We start from the raw sequence: 25,498 nt of genomic DNA, 5'->3' as shown, positions 1-25,498 counted from the left end.
TGAAAAACGTTGAAATTTATCTAACAGTTCCCCAACTTTTCCACATAAATGCTGGAATTTAAATTTATTCCCATTTATAATTATCAATACAGTTGATTAGTAGGTTGCTTGTGAAAAGTACAAATCATTAGGAGAATTTATCTATTAAACATTTGTAAGTTCGAAGTAAGTACATACATATATACTGCAAATATTCACCGGAAATAATAATTTAAATAGGGTCTGATAAAATAGAAATGTTCCTTAAGATCCCCGGCTGAAAATTCCTTTTCATAATTCATACCCGAGCGATATTTTTACAAAGTGTTACTCTCCGTAGGACCCTTTTTTAAAAGAAAATAACATTATGCATCCCCTCGGTACTATATAATTCGTTTCCATATCGAGATCTGGCATTCAATATGTTGCCATAAAAAATAATTGAGTATAAGTGGAAAACTTCGGAAGAGCTTATATGTATTTTCTGAAGGTTTTCATGGTATGTGTATGTCTGAAAGTTCGGTTTTAGTTTGAAGTTGTGTTTACTATGCGTCTCATTTCATCAAAATTTATTATACACAATGTATCTGAAACTAAAGCTTTCTTTGAAAGATAACTTGGAAAGTTTCATTTGATTTGAAAATGACACCAAGTTTTCAGAAGATACTTAACGGCTCTCCATTGGTAGGCACAACATTTAATTAACCTAAAATGAGATCGATAGTGTTACATGGGCTAAAGCCGACATTATGCAGAGCAGCTGCCTAATCAAGTTTAAACAGGATTAACATGGAAAACCAAACATATCTCTTAAAGCCATAAAGTATCTCCCTAGGAGAGCCCCATTGGAATAAAATTTAGCGTTCTACGAGGGTAAAACCATAAAATGGACGCCACTTAACAACATGTCAAATGAAAGATACTAAAGAGATCTTGCGTAATACTAATGCAACGCAATTACTAAGATACATTTTCATCAATTTAACAACTTCATTTCTAAATCCACCTTAATCCACACTCGGCACAAACAGACGATGATTAATTTTAGCGAACTACTGCCTTAATCCACTGGCATTTAAATGCTGCCTGGCTAAAAAAGCAACAACCTTCCATATATTACACACCACTCTAATTGGAACAAGTATTTTCTTTACTTCACAATTTTCATCATCAAAGGAGTTTTTCTTTTTCGAACGAGATTAGAGCCAGTAACTGACAACTGTTAGTTTGCATATAATGAAATTAGCTTTCACAGCATCGTCAAAAGTCAAAGAGTCCTTTAGCCACTCCTGTTTAGATTTCCAGCTTTTATTTTTGATGTCTGGAGCTGGGTCCAGATTAAAAGGAAAGCTACGCTAATAAAAATTTTGTATCATCACACTTTTCAATACCTGAGATTCTAACAAATCCGTGGATATTCTGGGATGTGTAAAACCCATAACTTCATTTATTACGACGAACATAGCTAGATACGAATCAACCGGTTACAATAGCACAAATCGCAATAATCTTAATCGAATTTCACCCTCGACATTCCATCTTTTTACATCTCCTGAAGCTTAGAAACGCATTTTTTCTATTTGATATTTTGATCTAATTGCGATCATTAAGTAGATATTTACACAAAAAGAAAATGCACCTTTTTAATAATTTTGCAATAACTTTCTAAAACCTATCGATGTTTCGATTTTCAAAACAAATTCTAACAGGGCCCTAAATTACACAACTTATTCCCCATCGAACCAAATCTGCCACCATTACTGTTTCAAAGATTCAAATTAGAATGAGTAGCTCTAACAGTACCCACCCTATATAACTGGCTGGTTTTATGATTCTGTAATATTTGGTCAGTTTATGATTAACTTCACGCAAACTGCACATTTTCTTTGATGCTCAGGAAAACCGGAGGACGCTTACATAGATGGCAGTAAAAACAGCGTTCCACCTCCCTTGAAAGGGAGGTTCTAGGTTCCAGTTTAATAAATGTATTTACACTGTACTATTTATCTATTATTAACATTCGTATTATTAACCTTCTAGCATCTGCAGAATTTGCAAAAAGGTTTTATAATCAAACAACAATTGATTCTGTCCAGGGATCCGTCGATTCTGAAAGCGTTTAAAGCGTTCAATTAACATTTGTGGCTTGTAGTTTGACAGCGATGGTGGATTTCCAAAATCTCAATTGTATTAGACCACATCAAGGAATCCGCAGTTTACTGACTTTTTCGGCTGGCCTGAATCGAGATTTATTCCTATTAAATGTGTCACATTCAGTTAGTTTGGTTTTGACTGGGAATGGAGTGAAAATCATTTCAAAACAACTTCAAGTATGCGATGAAGCTGCATTGCCAAAGAAAAAAGTGAAAGGAAAATGGTGTTCATTCGCGTATCAAAGATCGTCACGTGAGGACTACGTCACTCCACTCACTTTACCGTGTAGGGTAGGTTAATTACAAGTTTAATTACCAACCTTTTATCATAACATTATCATGAGTAAAACGCTGTCGAGTACAAATAATATCATGGTGTTATTTCGCGAATTTTGTCGCGTAGCATCGCGTAGCATCGCGTATCTGCTACACAAATTGGTTCGTAATTTTCTCGAAGTTATCACATTACGAGGCGGCATTCGATACGCTCAAAAGTGTAAAATTAGGCCCAGAAAATGTTCATCCATAAATTGATTTGTGTCTTAAAGTTCTGAGCGTTTTACAGTTCGCTCATAAAAAAGCATATCTGTCTTTTTTTGCGCTGACTCTCGGAAAAATAATATTCTGTCGTTGCGTGAGTGAGTCACGCCGAAAGGGTCGAATTACAGGGATATTTCGCCGCTTCCCTAAAGCTCCAATTTAATTTTCACGCCGTTCCGAGGGCCACTTAAAATTTCATAGTATCGTAAATATTGCACCAAATGTGCCAATCAAATTTGCTGCAGCCATAAACTGGTTATGTGCCATGACATTCTTGAGCAAGTGCTAAAATCTAAATCGGTCATCAATACTGTTTTATGGCAGGGGCTAATTTATGTCGGCTTAAAATAAATAGTTGCCCTGGCTAGATTAGGACTTAACTAGTGTTAATTAATGGATTTTCATAATAATGTTATGCCCGAACGGTGAAACATTGAAAAGCATATATTTAATGGCAAAAAACAATGAATTATTTAATGCTCTTTATAAAAGCTGCTTATTATTATATTGTTCGAATGGTGCTTTTAATATTATGCGTGTATTAGTTTTGCCTAATTATTGATAAAATAATTAGGCAAAAATAACATTTAATGGAGTTCCAGTGCGGTAAAATTTCGATTTATTTGCGGCTCGGATGGTGTTCTGCATAAATTTCTAACATTTGCATATGCCCGAAATATACACGTATAAATCACGGGAAGTTATCTTTGTACAGCTGATTAAAAATGCAAAATATAAAATGTTATGTAACGTGTTCTGGCCGTAATGAAATTCTCTGGTAGTAATGAAATTTTGCATAAACATTTCAACGTGCACCTGTTTTATTATACAAAACAAATTAATTTATGTAAGCAAGTATTTTTGCATGAAGATTTAAATATCCAAACCCGCCACACATGGCAAACATACAACTACATCAGGACACCTATCATCAATCCCAGCAGGTGTTTACAGTTTAAACCTTCTCATATTGCCCGAAACAAAGGATCAAAAATCCATCAAGGCTGAGCTCACGTTATTAAAAATATTCTAAATGGATTATCTCAACGCCATATGTAACAAATCCATCAACATCAAAGTATCAAATATACATTTAAAAACTTTTTAAAGAAGCTATTTAATGCGAGCTGTCATAAAGTGTTCTGGCTTGCATTGTATCAGATATAATAGGGCGCATTAGACGGAAAGTAATTGTAGCTGAAATACCCTCTGAAGTGGAGAAGTAGAGAATTTGGAATTGTTTAAGTTTGCTCAGTTGGAGTGTTGTCTCCTTTTCTTCTCTATTGTCATCGGGTATCGTGGGAAAGCATATTTAATAACTATCGAAAACTACAAGCCACTTCGCTTTAATGACTGCTAAAATCTGCAAGTTTCAGACAAAATGATACCAAATAAATTAACACGTTAAAAAAGTCGTTTATAGAATCTCCAAATATCTTTGACACCCGACAATTTTGGAACTCTTAAGCAATACTTTTGTTGTTTTGATTTAATTCAAGTTTAATTTTTGGTTGATAAATTCGCCTAATGGTAATGGTAATCACCTGTCAGAGTGTAGAAATATTTACGTTGACCTAGTAATGATTTTTGTATGAATTTATTTTCCCTTGTCGTGAAAATTGACAATTATTATTAAATATAAGAAATTTTAAATATTTGTTGACACGCTATGTGCGTTGAGCTAACCCTCTTTGCTGAAATTTTCCAGGCGTATGCAGGATTACATATGATGAGAGACCTTTCATTGAAGGTATCATACCATCTATTTTACCATTAAAATATTTGTTTGATATTATGTAATTATATTACACACATTCTCATACCAACCAGTATATCATAAATATGAACCATTAACAGTAAATTTGTAAGTATGTTTCAGGACTTCAGGAACAAGTGAACAAATAGTTTAATGGAATAGAGAATTTATTTTCGGCGAGAAATATTTTAAGTTTGAAATTTGTTATGTTTACGCGGAAGCAAATACAACGAATATAAAATAAGCTTTGTAATTTCGATCCTGTAATTTTATTACTTACTTCATATTCCTCGTACATACTTCTGCGTAAACACTAAAAATTTCAATCTTAAAAAATGCTAATATTTTGATTTTTTTAAATTCCCGGCTTTTATGTTTTTTAAACTTTAATTTAAAACTTGTAAAGCAAAGTGGTACCTACTTTTAGTTGTGCCACTATACACCGACGTTTGTTTTTGCATCGAACCATATTCTCATCATTTACTTTCGACTAATTTGGACGCTGTATATCGAGGCAATACTACAGCTATAGTAGTCTTTTTTTATCCATCTCGAAAAAGAATGATTAGTTAGAAATTAAGCAAAAAGTTAGATTTGGTTTTAAAATATGACTCAAAATTAATGGAATAGAATAAGATGCGCTTGTTTCAGACGGAAATGGGCACTTACTTCAATGAGCAACTACTCTTACGAACTTGCCAAAAGTGATTTTATAGTCACTCTGCTCAAGCATGGGCAAGTTTTTAATCTATTTCTTCCATATGTTAAATATCACTCATGCCGCAAAACCAAATCTCATTTTATCTTAATTTCTTCAATTATTTACTTTCTTTTGTCAATGTTTATAATCAATTGAATTCGCTATCTTCAGCCATAAAAATCAATTGCATTCAGTGAAAATTTGATTATATCAATTTTAATTCAACTGTACTTTTAGTTTCGATTTCGTAATGTCGTTCATATCGTTTCTGTATATCCTATTTAGAGGTAGAACTAAAATTATTAAATATAATTTTTTTTTCAGTGCTGTCAGGAGGTGAAGCAGCTCACGCAGTGAAAAGGTACGCAGGGTTATACACAGGTCCATACTTCGACTCAAGTGCTCCAACGAATATTACAACCCAATTGGGCACACACGCATACCTGCCATGTAAAGTGAAGCAATTGGGCAACAAATCGGTTTCCTGGATCAGGAAAAGAGATGCTCACATTCTAACTGTAGATAAATTTACTTTTATTGCTGATGATAGATTTCAAGCTTTCCCAGTCGAGACTGCCGACACCTGGACCTTACAGGTCAAATACGTTCAAGCCAGAGACGCAGGACAATATGAGTGCCAAGTTAGCACTGAGCCTAAAATGAGTCATTTTATTACCCTTAATGTTGTTAGTAAGTATTTACGTCCTAAGATGATTAAAAGAAACTATTTGACGGTTTGGTTTCAGTACCAAAAATTGAAATCACTGGAGAGCCAGACATGTTCGTTAAAATGGGAAGCAGCGTTCAGCTGAAGTGCGTAATAACGCAATCGCTAGAAGAACCTTCATATATATTTTGGTACCATGACGGGGAACGAGTGTTGACATACGATAAAAACGCGGTGGACATTAGGGCAGAAAGAGAAGGAGCTGATACTACTGTAAGCACCCTCATTATCCACTACACGAACCCTGAAGATTCTGGGAACTACACTTGCAGTCCGTCGAATCTCGATTCCTCCTCAGTTCTCCTCCATGTTTTAAATGGTAAGTTTTGGAAAAAAATTCACACCTACCTATCAGTCAAGGGGTTAGTTGATCATTTTATAATTGACATTGTGTTGCATTTTCTTTAACTTGGACAAATTATGTCTTTGTGAGATATGTGCATAAATTAGCATAAAAATATATCAAAGTATCATCTCGAGGAGCTCTATAACCCTACATAAATGGAGTGTACTGGAAAGTTTTCGAGTATGCCTTCAGGAAAATACTGTAAGGTTAATTAGCGTCTGAGGATACGCACTGTTAAAATGCAAACGGAAACGCTAATAGTATTAGCATTTTTTGCTATCTAAGCAAGAGTTTACGGTAACATTATCTTACATTAAAACTGTCAACGTTCTAAATAATGCCTATTATAGCATCAAGGGAATATCTATTAGTGTTTTAACTTAAAGTCAAATAAGTAAAAAAAGCTTTCTGATATCTTTATTAGTTTCTTCGATAATATTAATATTTAGTTTAATAATTTTGAAAGTGATCTAAAATGTATTTCCAGGTCTTCAGGAATCCCAATTATTTTATTCAGGATCAATATTGCCGGCCTTACTGCCCAAGATTTCACTTTATGATCCCACCATATACTTAAAAATCAACCCTTATCCCTTAATCCGAATATCAAATTGGTCAGGACATAAATTTTGTTGTCGTGTTTTCTACTAGTTAAAATGCAGGGGCGTATTTTAGGGTGGAGCCCGAAGTGCCACTTGCCTGCATATAATTGCTTTAGATCCCTGATAACGCGGCTACCTTTATTGACTTATCAAATGAATATGCCATGATTTTTGACAGACGGACTTAGCGTAACGGTCAGTTCACATGTGAATATAATTTGTTCGGCTCTATTGTTCAAGGATTGTAGTTGCCCCAGATAAAGTTGCAACCCCGAAAACTAAAATGTTTTTATTCAGATATTTTTAGCAGTTTTAGTCTGGGTCAGCTATCACTTGCAAGCAAGATATCCTAAACTACGTGCCTTATTAGCGAAATGTGAAAAGTTCGTGTTGTGCACCAAAAGTAGCCGAAAGATGTAGGGAAATTAAAAATATTTTAAGGTACATACATAGATTGAAGCGAAGTTTCGTCTTTGCAACTGATAACATAGCATAACAAAAACAAAACCAATTTTAACGGATATTTCTGATCTTCAAATAGATAATAATAACGGGACAAAATCCATCATTGGAAGGGAAACTATTTGATTTTGTGAACGTTCGACCCGAGTTTCATTACCCGAATTATTTTCAAAGAGACGCTTTATTATTATTTCATGGTGTTTCAGCGCAAATGAATTCTAGTTTTATTTGCGTCCATATTTTCGAAGCCGTTTTAATATCCTGCACCCCTTGTGTCCCAGTTTCCTATTTTATAGTTATATAAATCTTTATTCGCATATTTTAAGAGCGTGGATTTCCGATATTCGTTCCCTGTGTTTGATGCCACTAGCAGACGAGAGATTGTTTACAGCTTCACGATACTTAAGCATTTTATCTATATGGATATGCCCCGGTTAAACCGTTAACAATAACGACTCCGCAAACACGTATTGCATTCATTAAATAAAATGGCGGTCCTGTTAACTGGACCTAAAATGATATTTGTAAATGCTTACAACCTAAATTAAATTAATGAAATCAGTGCGGCTGGATGAGCGTTCGGCATGTTTCACACAAGAGGTGGTTTAAAACACTATGTTCAATAATTGTAATTGTAAACCAATCATGTTTATTTTTCACAATTTATGTTAATCTAGTGATGTATGATAATGTTATCAAACCACAAGGCTCTTTCTCGTGAAAGTTTAAAACACTTGCAGTGAAATCCATTAGATGATATCAGACTGATGCAGGACAGGAGTTTTCAAACTTTTGTAAAACAAGTTTTCTACTAACTGAAAATTTCTAAAGAGAGTTCTTTCAGGACTGTAATTGAGTTACTTAGCAACACGATAGGATTCAAGTTGGTAGACATAAGTGAAAAATAGCATCTCAAGTGTTTTAAATTTTTCTGAAAATTTCCACGAGAAAGGTAACCTTGAAATACGCTCCAATATCTCCAGTACAGCAATTGACTCCTTTAAGGTTAATATAGGATCTAATTTGCTTGATTTAAAGTTATTTTAGCACATTGAAAACACATTATTCTCACGATTGCTAAAGATTGTTGGTCTATCTAGTTTTATAGTGTCCATATTTTTACCAAATATAGTTATTTTGAAAAATCTGTCTGACTAGGAGGTGTAATAGGCCTAAAACTATAATCAAAAGAAAATTTACGAAATTATTAAAAAACATTAATAGCTTTGAAACTATATCCACCAATTAGAACTAATTCATAAATATCACAAGAAAATATTTTCATAAAGTCTATGTTAGTAACCTTTTTCAAGTTTTAAAATACAACTAAAATGAAATCAATTAAACCTAAAAAGTTATAATTCAAAAGAGGTACAATAAGTAGATTCTGCTTTTTATGTCCGAATTAGAAACATACTAACTTCTATCTTAAAAAAAAAAAAGCATAAATTGTCCATTAGCTCTTCGCATGGAAAACTACAATTAAAACTTTGGGCTCTTAAAAACCTTCATTATCAGAGTTGTTTCTCCAAAATCAGGATCGGGCTGGAGGATATTTACCATGGTTAAAAAATAAGTGAGAACCGATTTGGAAACCTAATGATTTAAAACTTCTGGAACATTTGTAAGATTAAAACTGTTTCTATTAAAGCTAATAGTTTCGAGTTTGAATCTTGAATAATCGGATCACACCAGACAAATTTCGATATCAATAAAACATCAGCGTAAAGAGAGGTGCACACTTGATACTTAAAAATTCATAAAACTCTCAAAATCGAACTACGTCACTGAACTTAGCCAGTTTTACGATCAAAATTGATATATTCGAGTTTAATTCGTGAAAATATTAGATGATATTCTCGAGTATGATCCTTGAAAGTTGGGATCATACTGGATGGATCTAAAAATGAAAAAAAATTGAGCGGAGAAGTTGGTGTAAATTCAATACCTTACTTTAAAATCACGTTTAAATTCCTTTAAAAAGACGAAAATTTATAAACCGTAACAAATCGTTTTAGAATTTAGAAAAATGACTAATGATTTTTTGAGAGCCGTAGTTTATTGCAATTATAAATTCAGAACACTGAATGACGAACTCCTGAGAATGCGCAGTTTCGAAACATGAAGATGGAAATCTCCTTATAGTTTATAAATCAATTTTAATTTATATGTACAGTGTGTTCTCCTTGCGATTAATGCAATTTTATATTTTTTTATATTTAAAGACAAAGATTAATATTATATATAATTAAAATTAATTATATATAATATAAAATATAAAATATAAAAATTAAAGACATAGAGCTCCGTAAACTGCATAATTTACAGTGTTCAGCATAAACAAATTGTCTGGGCGTTGCCTATTGTGATTGATGAACGAAGTAACTTTTTTTATATTTGGAGATATCGAAAAAATGTATTTGAAAAAGTGTTTTATAATATTATTTTAAACTTTGAAATCTAAAAATTCCCATTTTTAATTTTTTAATTATTTTGTATAAATAAGTAATGATCCAGACAACAACATTTAATAAATTGAAACGAAATTTTTTTTTTACAATTTATCAAATGTAAAGATATCGAATGAGAACTGTTTCTACTGGTCCACATTCTAGCCTGATGCATTTTTCAATCCACTTACGATTATTGTTGACAACTCTTTTAACCTCCGCTTCTGTTATTTCATGACAAACTTCAGTAACTCTTTGGCACAATTAATCGCGATTTCTAGAGTGTACTTTGTATACCTTATTCTCGATGGTGCCTCAGAAATAAAAATCTAGAGGCGTAATGACTAGAGAGCGTGGAGGCATCATTTAAAAAGGGCTATTACTGCCAACCCACTTTAGTGGAAAATGTAGATTTAACCAATCACGACTCAATCAAAAATTATGAATAAACGCACCATCTAAATGAAAATACACTTCATGTCACATATTTAGAGGCAAATCTTCAATGATATTCCATAATACATTTTTTAACAAAGCAGGCGGTTTACGTTTAAAGTAGCGTTAAAGCAAAAATGTGCGGTTATTCTGTCCCCTAAAATGACGCATCAAATATAAGTTTTTTCTGAATATTGGTCTTTGCAATTAATATATATTTAATATTTATAATAAATTAGTAATCCAATGAGGATTTTCTACAGCTGAATATCTGAAATTTTGTGACCACGCCGTCCCGTTCATAATGAATGTAGCTTCATGGGTAAACAAAATTGTCATTAAAAATTCGGCCTCGTTTAAAAAGTTTCCTTGGACCCAATAACAATAATCCAACCTTTCATTTTTGTCACTTTCCATCAAAGTGTGTAAGTATTTGAGTTTCAATGGCTTTATTTCACGACGAAGAAAACATCTTTTTCCTCGGTTTCTTGAATATTTAATCTTAACGACAAATTTCTTAAACTGACTCTGGGATTTTCTCGGTTTGCAATCGAAATAATTGTGTCTTGAGGATTTTGCCGATTTCTACGAAGTAGATTGCCCAGATTTTTTTTACTACACAACCAGTACTATAAAACTACCTTTTTCTGTTCGGTACTGTCACCTGTTGAAAAACAGGCCGAAGTGGACGGCGTGGACGGCGTCTATAAAATTATCGAGCAACTTTTCTACTACTTCGAACATTGTCTAAAAATACAAAATAATTTTTTTCTCATAATGTAAGGTATTCGACCGACGTTTCTAATTTTACTTGTTAAACTGGGAACGATTCAAATAACTATTTTGTTTAGATAACAGAACATGTGTTTATTAAACTGTCAATTCAATTGTTTTTGTTTCCATGGTTTTTGTATTCATGGCCTACTAGTAAAAATAATGGTAAATATGAGAATCGTGGCATGGAATTTACACAAGATAATTCAAAACCTAAAAATGCAAATTTTTCAACGAAAATCGATATGTACGCTTAAGTAATATTTTGAACAATTTTTTCAAATTACTTTTTTCGATATCTCTAACGAGAAGCGAAATATTAGAAAAGTTGCTTTGTTCTCGATTGCAGTAGATGACATCTCAACATTTTGCTTATGTTAAATATCGTAGAATATGCAGTTTATGGAGTTCTGTAAGTGCACCAAAAATTATTTTTTTTCCTCTAAAAATAATGAAAATATAACACTGCATTCCTCTTAAGTGGAGCACACTATATATAAATGTAAACTTTCCACTTTTGCTACTCTGCTATATGTATTTCCCGTTCCAATTCTTTTTAAAAAAAGTGGTAAAAATAATAAGCAATAACTCCTATTAAGACTTATTGTTCCATGTGAAAAAAAGGGAAGAACTGAACTTAAAAATTCAAGATATATAGTCTGTAAATCTAAGTTGGAAACTCCACTTCTACAGTTTCCAAATAAGATTCAGTCGGGTTCGGTAAATAAATTTGAAATGGGTATCAAATATAAAGCTTCCATTCCATCTACTCTCTTATGTATTTACTGTATGATCGAAACAATCTAATTTAAAACGCAAAATTGAGTTTTATTCTTTTTTAAGAATCATGCTTTATATAACTCATATATTTTAAGGTTTAAACAACAAAATATTGATACTTTGTCTCGTTGGAGATACCTTGCACCACTGACATTTCGGATATTTGTGAGTAAAAATTTCGTCTCGCTCTAGAACATTTCTCTCTATTCAGGAGATCAAAATTCGTCTACTTAAGGGGAAAAATTTAATTTTGGTTCAACAGCTTAGTTACTAGATATGTACTTAAGGTTTTTTTCATATTAAATCTTAAACAATATCATCTGACTTGAGGTCTGAAGTACCGTTCATAGCACACTAAATTATCAAGTAATATGTGTTTTCCGTTCGTGATTGTGGAAATCTGTTACAGGAGAGCATCCAGCAGCAATGCAACGAGGAAAGAATTCAGCATCGCCAATACCGGGATGGTCTCATCTTTCGATGGGTTTGGGTTTGGCAGCTTGCACCCCTCCAAGGTTTGCTATAGCAGTGGCGTTATCTTTGGCTATAATAAGTGAGGTACTCGCTTGTTAAAGTGTTGTTCTTGGGTCACTGCGTCTCTTTATCTGAAGTTGTGCTTGGATCCATGACTACTAAAGACTTTGGTTGTGGTGAAACGTAGACATAAAGGGGATGAAATATATCATCATTTCAATATTTAACTTAGGGATGATTTTGTTGAGACATGTATTATAATTTATTTTTTAATGAAACTGATAGGATAAAATTTAATAAAGAGCTTAGTAGGTACAACGGATTAAACTAAATTTATTTTAAATTTTCGACTAGTTGTTAGGAAAATTGATACAAATAATTTTACATTGTGTAAATATTAGAGTTAAGGTTTAAGGAGCCTTGATTTACTCATAGTTTCGCCCCCTTTGTGCATATATTTATTTAGCAGTCCTGACATTTTCTCACTAGATTTTATATTATCAGATTGTAACTATAAGAAAAAATGCCAGAGGTACAAGTGCTCGGTAGGGAAATTAAGAAAAATCTAATTAATTCCCTTCTGTATTGCTATGGTTAACTTCTTCAATTTCCTGTTGGGAGTTACTATTCTGAGGTGGTATAGCTTAAGAGCTTATTTCCGGCAATATCTGATTTAAATTTAACTTCACGCTAGGTGGAGCCGTTTCAACACAAGCTCTTTATATTGCGAAATACAGATAATATTTGATAATCCCCCAGAATTTTCTTAGAAACACAATTACCAAAAAGTTTTAACTGATCGTTCTACTTTCTAACGGAGCGTAGAACAAAGATGAAAGAGAAGAATATGTTTGCAAATTTAGCAATTTATTACATTCCTTCTTAATAATGGACGGCTCTTGAAAAGTAACTTTTCATTTATGTCTCACAGCACCCAAAACATCTACAAGAACTTCGTTCATGTACCTACTCAGAGAGAAACTTAATACAATAACGCCCATTATTACCCTCAAAGGTTGACATATGCCTGGTGACATCATCACGCAGCCAACTTATAAGTCGTCTATATAATGTTGATTCAGGACTGATTAATGTTACAGGTATTAAATTAATTTATCCTTTTAGCGGGGCTGATTGTAGCAGACGTCAATTTGGTTTCCCGTTACAAGACAAGCCGGATAATTATTGTTAGTGATAATGTTGAGTTTAGACATACGGCACTAACGCAGGTCCCAAATTATGTCGCAACTAATTACGTTATATCAATGAATTTACCTTCAAGCGTAAGGTTATATCAAAGTTCGTTAAACTACCTAGATTTCGGTATCCGTTACCGTATTATGTAACTATTCGAGTTTTTCTAGAGTATTATGATTTTTACAAGATATAAATGCCCTAAAAACTCTAAAGCCCGGAGTAGATAAACAAGGGAAGTTTCAGCTCAATTAACAATGTTTCTAATTTGGTTCAAATAGCGATGATAACAAAGGCGCTCGTGTGGCAGGTACCTCTATGGTCGGGATGAGGAATTAGATATATTAAGTTATCCTTGATTTGTGTTTGGGGGCTTCAGGAGAATGAGACATGGCGAAAGACAAATCTAATGTATCAATATTAACAATTTGAGGCTTTGCAGCAGCGTTCTTGTCCAAAAAATTCTTCACCTTATAATCCTTTACATATACTAAATCGCTTCTTCACAAGTATTCAATCACTATTCAAGTATTCCAATAAAATCTGTTGAATAATAAAATTCATCAACATCATGTGCAGCGTGACTGACCAATTTTTATATGGCTCATAGTAAAGACTAGGTTCTAAGCGGATTGAATGAGCAGTAACTTCTTTGTAAAAATCTTGAATATATACAACAATACTCTCCATTGTTCTTTAATAAGTCTGTGCCGGGTATTGTTTCAGAATCAGTCGAATTGTAAATGGAAGTTTTTAAAGAAACATCCAATGTGGAAGCTTTAAAAAAGAAACCTACAAATATAAGACATTTAAAACGCATTGGGTTATTAATTATAAAAAAATTGTAAAAGCCGTTTCATACAGGTAGTAGTGGGAGTGACAACTCGTATATACTTAAAAAAAGACTTGATGATAGAGTAAAATAAGAGGATACTTAATTAATGCTTAAAGGGTAAATTCAGAACAAATGTAATCCTTAATTTAATACATACAAGTGTAAAAAAATGTTTCGTGTATGCAGTTCGCGTAATGAAATGTGGAACTTCAAATATATTGAAAAACCCCAATTTATTAAAAGTGAAAAATCTTGTGACCAATGTAGATGTATAATTATTAAAAGTAATTACAGACATGCGCAATATAAATATTTTAATACCAAACATTTTTATTTTAATTACAAATTTATCTCAGTGATTTCAGGATAACATAAAGGATACAATTTTGGCGAAAATAGAGAAATTTCAAGAAACGGATATGTTGATATGTGTATATGAATGCACTCTCCGCCAAATAATTAGTCTGGTGGTTAGCATTAACAAAGTAATTAACAGAGTTAACTGTTCTGTACTAAATGTTGGAAATTCGTTTTTGAGAATTTTTAAACCTGGTATAGTTAAAATGGACAAAAGTGCATTGACATAGGTATTTAGAAGTTTAAATAAGTCTACAAACCTATATACTTCTCTTTATTTAATGGTAATAATGCAACTTGCTCTTGTTCTGCAAGGTTTTTTTTATGAGAAAATAAGGATCACATCCAAATAAATTTTGGACTAATATTGAAATTACATATAGTATTTTAAAGTTTAAGTTACACCCTAATTCTATGAAATAATTACGGTCAAATGCAATAATGTTATCAGATTTAAATAATTTCTCACAATTCTGACATATTTTAGCGCTAATGCAGTCAATTGTTTCGGTTATGGGTTTAATATTTTTTATTTGAAATTCAACTAGATTTTCGATATGTTTTAATTGAATCGAAAACCAATCTAAACAATCCATTCCTCGGTAACTATTATAGTATAATATGGAGTCAACATATGAATATTTAAAATAAAACTCTACGCTGAAACAATATGTTCTTGATAACGTCGAGTTTTGTCATTTTCCAGAACAGGAATATTTGATCAAATTGACTTGAAATCTGATAAAAATAAACAGTAATAATAATTTCTTGTTTCGTAGAAACTTTATGTTCATTTAGTTTCTATTCATTAGAAAAAAATTTATACTTAGAAATCAGTATTATGTTTATTCGACTAAATCTGTAAGCAAAGTAAACATTAAGTCTTAATTAATACGAGTACCCTTACATATCTAAATATATTTATAGTCAATAATAGTGATTGAAATTCAGCATTGTAGTAAAGTAATAGAATTTCTTTTGATCTATACTTTGTTAGGAAAAGTGCTATGATCATATAATTTTTTAACTTATTCTTAAATTTACACCTGTCCCACAAGATAAACCATCGTAAAATTCGTCTAAAGGAAATAGATAAATATGGACTATTCCTATTTACTATTTACATTCTAGCTCAGACCGCTGAGCAGCATTGGCAGTCATTTTGCTTATTGAAATATTCATATACCTCTTAGCCATTATTAGATTTATACAACATAAATGTGTATATAAACTCTTGGAGGAGAACAAAAAATTAGACAATTATGCTACATATAACATTCATAGAACCTGTTATTCAGCCGATTTTTTTATTGTTGAGCAATCAGTGGAATATTGATTGAAAAATTTTCTCAGAGCAATTTAGTCTACGTAAAGAGCTATAGATTGAAAAATTTCATAGGCAGGAACTTTCCATAAGTTATTAACATTGACACATTAGATTGGTCATGGAACAGTATGTTTAGAACACATTCATAATATGCCTGCTAGGGCTAGACATATTCAATACACAAACAGCTATTTTAATTTTTCACCCCATATGTTTCCTCCCTCATTGTATCCCCCATATCTCACCCTCATGCTGTCACCAAACACGGATGGAGGACCCTTTGATTTTATGTTTATATGATTTGTGCAGATTGCTTTCTAACTAATTACATATGTCCCTGTTTTTTGAAAGTCACAAACTCATAGGATAAATTGATTTTTCTCATATACCCTCCAGCAAAGTTATATTTATGACAGATCTAACTTCCCTACAACAACAATTTTCCTAAAAATGAAGACAGTTGAATTTCTCCGGCAAGTCACGAATACAAGTTAATTGATTTATGATAAATATTGGAATTTTTAAAATCTTTGAAAATGTCATTATTAAAACAACAATTGGCTGACAAATACCACTAATTTCAATTTTTGAACACAGTCTGAATCCTTAATTAAAGAAACAGTAAATTTTAAATAAACCTTCGAGTAAATTCCTCGCAAAGCTATTAATTGTTCCGAATGGCATTTGTACCTTTAGCATTTCATAAAAAACTTCGCATCATTTAATACTAAGCTAAGGATGATGTCCCCAAAGCACTGCTGCTGTATTATAGTCATAAAATATTAATTTATATGCATACTTGCCAGACATGCAAACATACTTTGTACCGACATGTTTTGTAAAATTGTGACTTTAAGATATATCATCCATAATTGAAAGTAACCTTTGGATTGCTAATCCAGTGCTGCATGTTCTGGACTGAAGCTGCAATTTGATATTAAAGTCAAATAACAGCTAGTCCACAGTGCCACCACTATATGAGAAGAAATTGTTACATATTAAGATACTACCCACTAAGTAATTAATTTATTTTCTTTTGAGTTTGTAAATATTTTTATAAAGCAGTTTTAAGACGGATTTGCTCCAATAAATAAAACAATTTAAGTGGGATTATACATTAAATAAGTTAGTCTTAAATGTAAATGATCTATCAAAATGGTTGACTCAGAAACATTCGAGGACGCTGTACAAAGATTTGCTCTTGTCACTAAATATTGTTAATTATTATGAAAATTTTTGTTAAGAGTTAAATTTTTTGTTTGTTGACTTGATATATAAAATTTAAGTTTATACACCAGACATGTATACAGTTCACAATTCAAATCAAATAATATTCTGCTGTTGCTAAAATCTATATTAGCCATAGAGTTTTATCTTTTCGTGTCCATTTTATTGATGTATTTTAGATAAGGGCAGAATGTAATCCATCTTTATGTTAAATATATCGTTAAAACAATTTAATTCAGTTTAATTTCCACGTGGAAATATTTTGTAGAGAAATTAATTTCTCATGAGTTAGGCCAGACTCAATATTTACTTTTGGTTTTCGGGTGACAAGGAAGTCTTGCGAATTTTAAATAAAGGTGACGAAGGTCCAACTGACATCCCTTGCCAGGATTTAAAATACACAAGGAGGTTCAATTTAGGTCGGTAATATTGTTGACAAACGTCTTAATTTCAGAACTTTTATCGACAGCTTTTTCCTTAAAGGAGAAACTGATAACCCCGTAAAAGATCCAGCTATCGAGAGAAGTATTGATAACGCAGGAAATTTACCCATCACTTGACCTAAAAGTGTAAATTTTGGTAAAAGCCTGATTTTAAGAATGGTAAGTAGTTATTGGAGTTTATAGTGATAGCAATGGTCATAAAAAAGGCAGATTCTTGGCTTGCTTTCAGACACAGAATGTAATTTAGCTCTCTCTACAAAAATCGCATCTTTACTTCATTACGAAATCATATAAATTAAGTAAATACGAAAGTCTGAAGAGAATAATTTGAAATAATTTACACGGGTAGAGCAAAAAAAAACAGAAGCTGCGAGAAAGTTTAAGTTTTTCTTTCGTATTATTAGAGATTTCTCCAAACAAAAATTTTAATTCAAGTTCATTTAACGGGATTTCACATTCAAAAACTTTTTTCGTTAAAACGCGAAAACTGAAGTTTTAAATTCTGAATTTTTTATACTATAAAACCATTAGGCTGAAATCTTTTGCACTTGTTCGTAATATATTCGCTTCATACCATTAATAAAAGTCTGTTACTTGAGTTAGTTCAGGTTAGAGAGATGAATTTTAATTTCATGTAGAGAAAATACTAAATAAAATGGTGCATCAGTGTCGTTCGTAATTAAGAACAAAGATTACAGATAAACCCATACTATGTTTATGTAGTTCTAAGGGTCTTCTCAAAGCGCAAATGATTGTAAAATACAGCGTAAAGAACGTCTGATTCACCCGGTTCTTAAAACTTTTTAGACTTTTCGTAATTTATAGCCCCGGAAACTCACAGAACGGAACAAAGGTCAACTTTCATAAAAGTGCTATAAATTTTAATAAGTTATTTCGCTAAAGGATATTAATTCCTCCAGTACTTTGCCATACACGTTTTGAATAGTTCCGGTAGATAATTACTATGATGAAAAACCGCTTTCGTTTTATAAAATATTGATTACCTAACCAACCAATGTAGCTACGTAATGTCGCCTTAAAAACTATCTTGAACAATGCAGTGCCAAGACACTTTCGGGTCTGGAAAGGAAAAAAGTCCATTTTATAACGCTTCACTTTATCTCCGCAAATGCCATAATATTAAGACCCTAATGAGAAGGCGGTCTTTTACTAGAATTTATCCTCAAAAATTTTCTGCTACATTTACTGTTGTCCGCCATATCGTTTAAGAAGGCGTTTTATCATTGTGTCGTACAGAAGAGTATCATATCGTTATGCTGATGCTGGATTTAATGTTTTTCTGCTGTAGTTAAAGAAAACAGATATAACGTGACGCAAGGGAAAAAGTAAAACTGTACAGAAAACATGCGTATAACGGAACAAGTAAATTATCTTATTAAATGTATTTCAGCTGTATATCAAAAGTCAAAATTGAAAAAAGTACCTCAATATGAATATTCTTCAAACTACTTTTCCAAGACCCTCTCAATATAAAACCCAAGTTAGTCAATATAAGCGGAAAATAGCACTTCACACACAAACTTCCAAATTCTCTTTAAAACTTCCAAAAGAGGAGATAGCTACATCTTGTGATTTTCCACGGCTTGAGCATTGATATCCCAGGAATTCAGGGAGTAAATAAAACATATTTTTTGGACTTTAAAAGATACATCAAATTAATCGCATTGATGATTGTACATGCCGGTGTAAAACCAGCATGTAACGGTACTTAAAGGAAGCAAATACAGCAAAATTCTAAAGGAAACAAACTGCAAAATATAAGGTATATATCTTCAAATTATTAGTACTCAAAAAATATTTTTCATTTATTTTTTACAAAGATTTCCAACTTATTATAGAACCGATTATATAACATCATCCGGAAATATTAAGGAATTTACCCGTAAAATGATTTTTTTTGACAATTTCATCTGAAATTTGATTGATTTTTTCAATTGGCCATAAATGACTTAGATACAATATAAACAACACAATTCCAAACTTTATGTGACTTATAAAATATTGGGTCAATATCTGTAAAAATGGTTTTTAAAAACGTATTCAAATCGTACAGTTCGAAAAAAAAAATCAATTATAAATATTAATTTTTCCAAGCCTATACAGTGATACTCATACACTGTCAATAAAAAGAAAAAGAAAAATAAACCGCCGAAAAGCCTCATGACGTTTTACAACATAAACTAAACTTATTTGTTAACCTGAAACTTCAAAATTGACTCTAAACGGTCCTGAATAGACCTTTTTAAATAATGACCTAGTAATACCATGGGAAAGCTATTGATTGGACTTTAATTGTGTTCAGATGTGCCCTGGACAGTTCCGTATTTCAGAATTCCCATATCGCATTTAGATGTTCACGACTTGCGGTCCATGTTACATTCTAATTACCCAGTTGCGATACAATTGTTGTTCTTGCTTACGAAGGTGCTATCTATAACAAATATATGACTTTATTTGGTTAGAGAAATCTAATTCTGTTTGCCAAAGATCCTATCCTGGGACAATTCATGGACGTTTGTTAATTCCGATAGTATCACTACGAAATTACGTGATATCTTTAAGACAAAGTTTAAAACCAATCTGCTGAACTAATCATGAGGTGGGACCCAGTTTTGACTAATTTCAGGTGAAACATCTTTTTTCAATTATATATAAATAATGAACTAAATTATTTTAATGTAGCTAACATTCGAAATATGGCAAAAAGAAGTTTTCTGTACAAAAAGTAAAATTCGTTCCGCAATAAGCGTCGATGTAAAACTGAAGCGTGTCCTCATTATAATATAAATCAGGTGGTGCATTCCGTATGCGCGTTATTAAAGTGATTAAAGGGCTGAATTTAAAAATATAGTTTATGCAGCTAACTGTTTTGACACTTCGATTAAAACTGAAATGGCCATTTTGATTAACCGCCGAGATATCAGGACACTGGCAACAAAATAACTGTCTGGGTCAAATCGGTTATTAGGGTAAAGTTTCCAAAATAATTAGAGTACATAAATTTTTTGTAGTCAAATGAATCGAATTGAGTGAGAAAAGAGAATTATACTCATCTCCTAAAAGATATTTCCTGAAAAAATCTCAGGAATTATATCCTCGTTTTAATTTACTTTCGTATGTGAACGTGTTGTATTGTGAAGAGGGTGGGAAATCCATACAAGGGGTTCGTTACGTTTTAATGTCACGCACCAAAATCACGTACCAGAATTAATTAATCTTCCACATTTCCGAACAATCTATGACAGATGGCAGTGATCTATTTGCATTCTTATGTCCACCAAATCCGGTTTTTCCACCTCAAGTATTGAGACTGATCGTTTAATTAAGCATGTTTTAAAAACAATCAATATTCTACAAGGAAAAACCGTTTTAGAATTAAGGAATTTGCGGCAAAAGTAGCAAGCGTTAAAATGGGAGTAATTTAAATAAACTAACAATCGAGTGAATTCGTTCCTCAAATGCTGAAGTTGATTTTGAGGATTTAGGAAGTTTATTACCGGAGCTTTGAGGGGTGAATTTGTGAGTTTTTGTTAGGCTTAGGAGTTGCTCGCTCCAGCCTGCATTAATACAAACGAATTGGATTTAGAAAAAGTTATTCATAACTCACCGTACAGCTCTAATGTTTAATTACAACTTGCAGAATTGCGCTGACTAATTGAATTTCACATTTCGTGGATACAAGACAAATCTGCGTATCCCCCTTACAATTTGACTTAACGTTATGTGCTATATAAACATAGAGCACTTAAAGGAAACGTTAATCTTAAGAACAAACATACCTGTCAGGTGGAGTAACATTAATCTATTATATTTGTCGCCTTGCGAAAGTGACTAGTTTGCATTTACCATTTTGGAAGAGTAACTGGATATTGTTCCTATCACAAGCAAGATAAATTGAGCACATCTATAGAACCATGTTTCACTGGATTTTATGAAATAAACCGCTCTCTTAAACACAACAATTATCATGAAAACATTCATTGCCACATACGAAGACGTCAAAACGTAAAAGTTAATAGACTTGATGAATATATTAGTATACGAGATATTGATCACGTTTAAACAGAACAATTAGAGCTCAAATTACTGTTATTAATAAAGAAACTCACTTTCATGTCATTCATTTTGAACGGAACGGTAATTTTATTAGTTTTTCGCTATAAAGAGTTGCCACGTTTGAGGTGATTGCAATCTGGCCTTCAGAGTACTTTGAAATCTTGAATATTATTGTGACCTTATCCAAATGTTGGAGTTCAGTCTAAACTCGACTTGGAAAAGTCCTGTTATTATTATTACTGTGTTATTGTCTCTCATAAAATTTAGATTTAAGTTGTAGATTATATTGAATTGTGGAATAAACATTCAATCTTGCTTGGAAATTTCAAAATGTACATTTATTTACATATCAGGCATTTAATGAATGTCCCTGAAACTCTTGATCCTCTACACCTCCCCAAGATTTTATTCAGCTTATGAAATGCATTACTGCGCTACCCATATTTTTTTCTTTATCCAGTCTTCAGGACTTACACGTTTCAAATTGACAGTCTTAGACAGATTCATTTAATATATATGTATAATTCACTCTTATATTGTGGTTTAATCCGGAAATGTAAACATTAAGCAATCTATTCCTTATTTGTGTTTTGAAAACAATAATCCGTTCAATATCCCTTGTCTACTTACTAATTAATCCTTCCCCTTCGCTCGCATCAAAGACTAATATTGACCTTTAGCCGTTGTGAGCGGAAGCATTAATATCATCTTTAGCAATGGTTTTATTTAAGCCACCCTAAGCTGTAAATACTTCTTATATCGTCCAGTAAGGTTTAATTTAAAAAGGCTTCATCAATGCTTTCTTAAAGTAAATATTAACATACCTCCTTCATTTGCTCTGTCTGCTTATTTATTCCAATCTACTTAGAAACATAAAGCAATTGCGGAAATTACGTTATTTTTCTGAGCAAATAACTGTTGTTTCTTACGTATTGTTGATGTTGTTTACGGTCTAATTATTATTGCGTTAAGCATAAAATAGTTTTTATAAAAAACTGTTTTTGTGCTGTCAACTTGAACAGCAGGAAATCCTCCACTATAAAATATTTGAGTACGTGAAGGTTTTTAAAACCAGCAGAAAAATAGTACACATCCTCCATGTCTAGACTTAAGAAACGGACTCCTGCGAACACTTTGTCAATTAACCGCGGCAACAGAGTTCTAGAGAATACAGAGCAGTCAGAAATAGTGAAGCAAGCTCACAGTGTCATTAGCTAATCTATTTAAGGGCTTATTTGTTCAGGAGAAGCATTTATATAATAGATGGTCAAATGTCGCAACCCAGTTAGAATTGGGATCACAGTGTGAAACCGAAATGTCCCTGTGGGACGCCTTGAGCCTACGTTTGTTGTGGCAGGTCTCAGGAGAGTAGAATTGCATTACACAGTGTGATCTCAAATCCTGAAGTTATTTGTTGCTAGTGTCCTGGCAAGAAGGAACACAATTTTGACCCTCAGTCTATGTAGTTTTTTTTATTATACGCTGCAAATCTGGCTCGAGGACAATGCTCCCCTCTAACTACCAGTAATCCGGGGACGAGCATTAATATACAATAATTTTCCGTCTGTTCATTCTTCGCCATTATACTTGACTTTGGCGTATTCCCACAATCGTATTCATCAATGCTATTGTCTCGATTATCCGAATTTACTTGAGCCGGCTTGGGCCCATTTAGCTCGACATGTTAAAGGCGTAACCAGCTGCTTTTACCGGCGCAAAGTCACAAGAACTAATTCGGAATTCTTGAAACACCATCTAGCTTGAGCAATGAACCTTTTTGTTTTTCGTTTATTTCCCTTTTAAATCTTATTAATCAGATCTTTTGTCGAAAGACAACAAAACAATTTAATTTTTGAGCCATTATTTTGGATAATGCTAAAAGAGGTCAAACATAAATTACGAGTGTGTTAATTGTTCTGAAATGAATATGGCACTGTAAATGATAATGATGATTAGAACATAACTACTATTATGTTATTAGTACAACTCTACAGCAAAACGAACTTTACAACGAAATATTATATAGGTACATTTTATTACGCCCTTTCCTTTCATACAATTTCCGCAGAGGGACGGTTTCCAAAAGCATTTTTCGCGTAGCTTGAAGTAACAGAGAAGCATTTTACAGTTAATAATTAATAACAAAGCAAGCAAGTCTTAATTTTCCAAATTCTCCACGGGCTTAGCTTAGATTTAAAACAAAAGAAAACCTTATCCCTTGTTAATTAAAAACGTAGCTAATTCATCTCTTGTTCAAACGCGAATTACCCGGCTCTACTTTTTTGCAACAAATGCTTTGATTCTGCTTCCTGCAATAATAAATGCAAATATCCCAACGACCTTTAAAGTAGGTATTTGGTAATCCACAGTCTCTTGGAGCTTAAGTTAATACCTGCCTCAGCAGTGAATACGGGAGCCTGGCAACTAGAAATACGGTTCAACTAGACTTATGCCCCTTTGGGAACAACGCTGTAAGAGATATTGCTAATTACTATGCAAAGTGCGTGAATTTGTAGCTTCACCCACGGACAACGATATCAGTAGTACGGGGGTGGCAATCTTAAATTTCCCTAGAATTATTCTATACGGATGAATGTTGTTACCTACAGGAATTATCACGTAAACAATGTATATAACAAGTAAGTGCTTGCATTTATTTCAACATGGAACACACAAAGTTTTGTAGACTCAACTAGTCATTTTTTTGTCAAGCATTAAAATTCATAGAAAAATAAAATGACTCAAAGTCTAAGTATCTTCAGTATGACAGAAACGTATGAAATGGGCAGAATTTTAAACCGAAATAAAACGGTACCAGGAATATCAAAACGATGTGTTTTACTTCCCTGAATTTTTGCTACGCTAACTGAGGCTAATCTAATACGTTCTCATTTAAAATTTTGGTTTCTGATACTAAAAACAAATAAAGGGCGTGCAGAGGGATGTGAAAGAACCCGTTACGTTTCAAATGACATGTGTTACACCACCGAATTTCTATGCAATATGGCTACAGTGTGTCTACTTTACTTGCGAAATTCACTTTTGTAAACTAGCTGTAAGTGAGGAACGTGCAAAGAATAAATATATTAAAGGGCATTAACCGATATCGAGAAATTTAAGAACATCATAAATTTTAAAAGACGTGCCTACAAGCCTTTTTGAATTAATGCTTAATGAAACCACTAACTGTGTTCTAAGTTCAATTGGAAAATTCAGTTTTTAGCACTTGTACAATGGCAGGAGTGTGTAGAAGAGAAGGTATATTGCAAATAATGAAAAAGGTTGAAAGATACTGGGAAACTTAAGAATAGGTTACATTTCCAATAACGTCCAATAAGGGTCATACCCAAGTTACACCATTGGATTTGTATTTATTGGGTTGTTCGATAATTAATGTTGTATTTTTTATGTTTTTTCAAAGTGAATATACTTATATTAATAATAGATATTAATCAATGATGTAGTGGTCATCTTGGTGGATGACCTTTTGCTATCTTTCGACAAGTTGGAAAATTCCGCGTTCGAAAAAGCTTTGATTTTTGGAAGTAAAAAATTGATTTAACTAATTTTTAACGGCTTGATCAGAATCGAAATTTTTACCATTCAAATTATTTTGAAGAGAACGAAATAAATAATAATCTGATGGCGCCAAGTCAGGGCTATATGATGGATGAGGTATCATTTCCCAATTTAGTTCCAATAATTTTTGACGCGTTATTAAAGACGTATGAGGTCTAGCGTTATCATGATGGAACAGTACCCCTTTGCGATTGGCGAGTTCAAGACGTTTTCTTTTGATTTCTTCGTTCAATTTCGATAGCTCTATGACAGTAAACATTCGAATCAATAGTTTGGTTTCT

General features: G+C 32.6%; 1 protein-coding gene across 2 annotated transcripts in view; it reads left to right on the top strand.

The window, feature by feature from the left end:
- Positions 1-17,347, top strand: part of LOC136350654 (lachesin-like) — a 237,078-nt gene extending 219,731 nt beyond the window's left edge. For both annotated transcript variants that reach the window (XM_066302609.1, XM_066302608.1), the window contains exons 3-5: positions 5,453-5,818; positions 5,875-6,174; positions 12,114-17,347. In XM_066302609.1, coding sequence (XP_066158706.1) covers positions 5,453-5,818; positions 5,875-6,174; positions 12,114-12,277 — 830 coding nt within the window. In that variant the 3' untranslated portion in view covers positions 12,278-17,347. The remainder of the gene's footprint in view (positions 1-5,452; positions 5,819-5,874; positions 6,175-12,113) is intronic.
- The last annotated feature ends 8,151 nt before the right edge of the window (positions 17,348-25,498 follow it).

This window comes from Euwallacea fornicatus, chromosome 3 (assembly GCF_040115645.1).
Source record: "Euwallacea fornicatus isolate EFF26 chromosome 3, ASM4011564v1, whole genome shotgun sequence".
NCBI classification, from domain to species: domain Eukaryota; kingdom Metazoa; phylum Arthropoda; class Insecta; order Coleoptera; family Curculionidae; genus Euwallacea; species Euwallacea fornicatus.
This window is presented reverse-complemented; position numbering and strand designations above follow the sequence as displayed.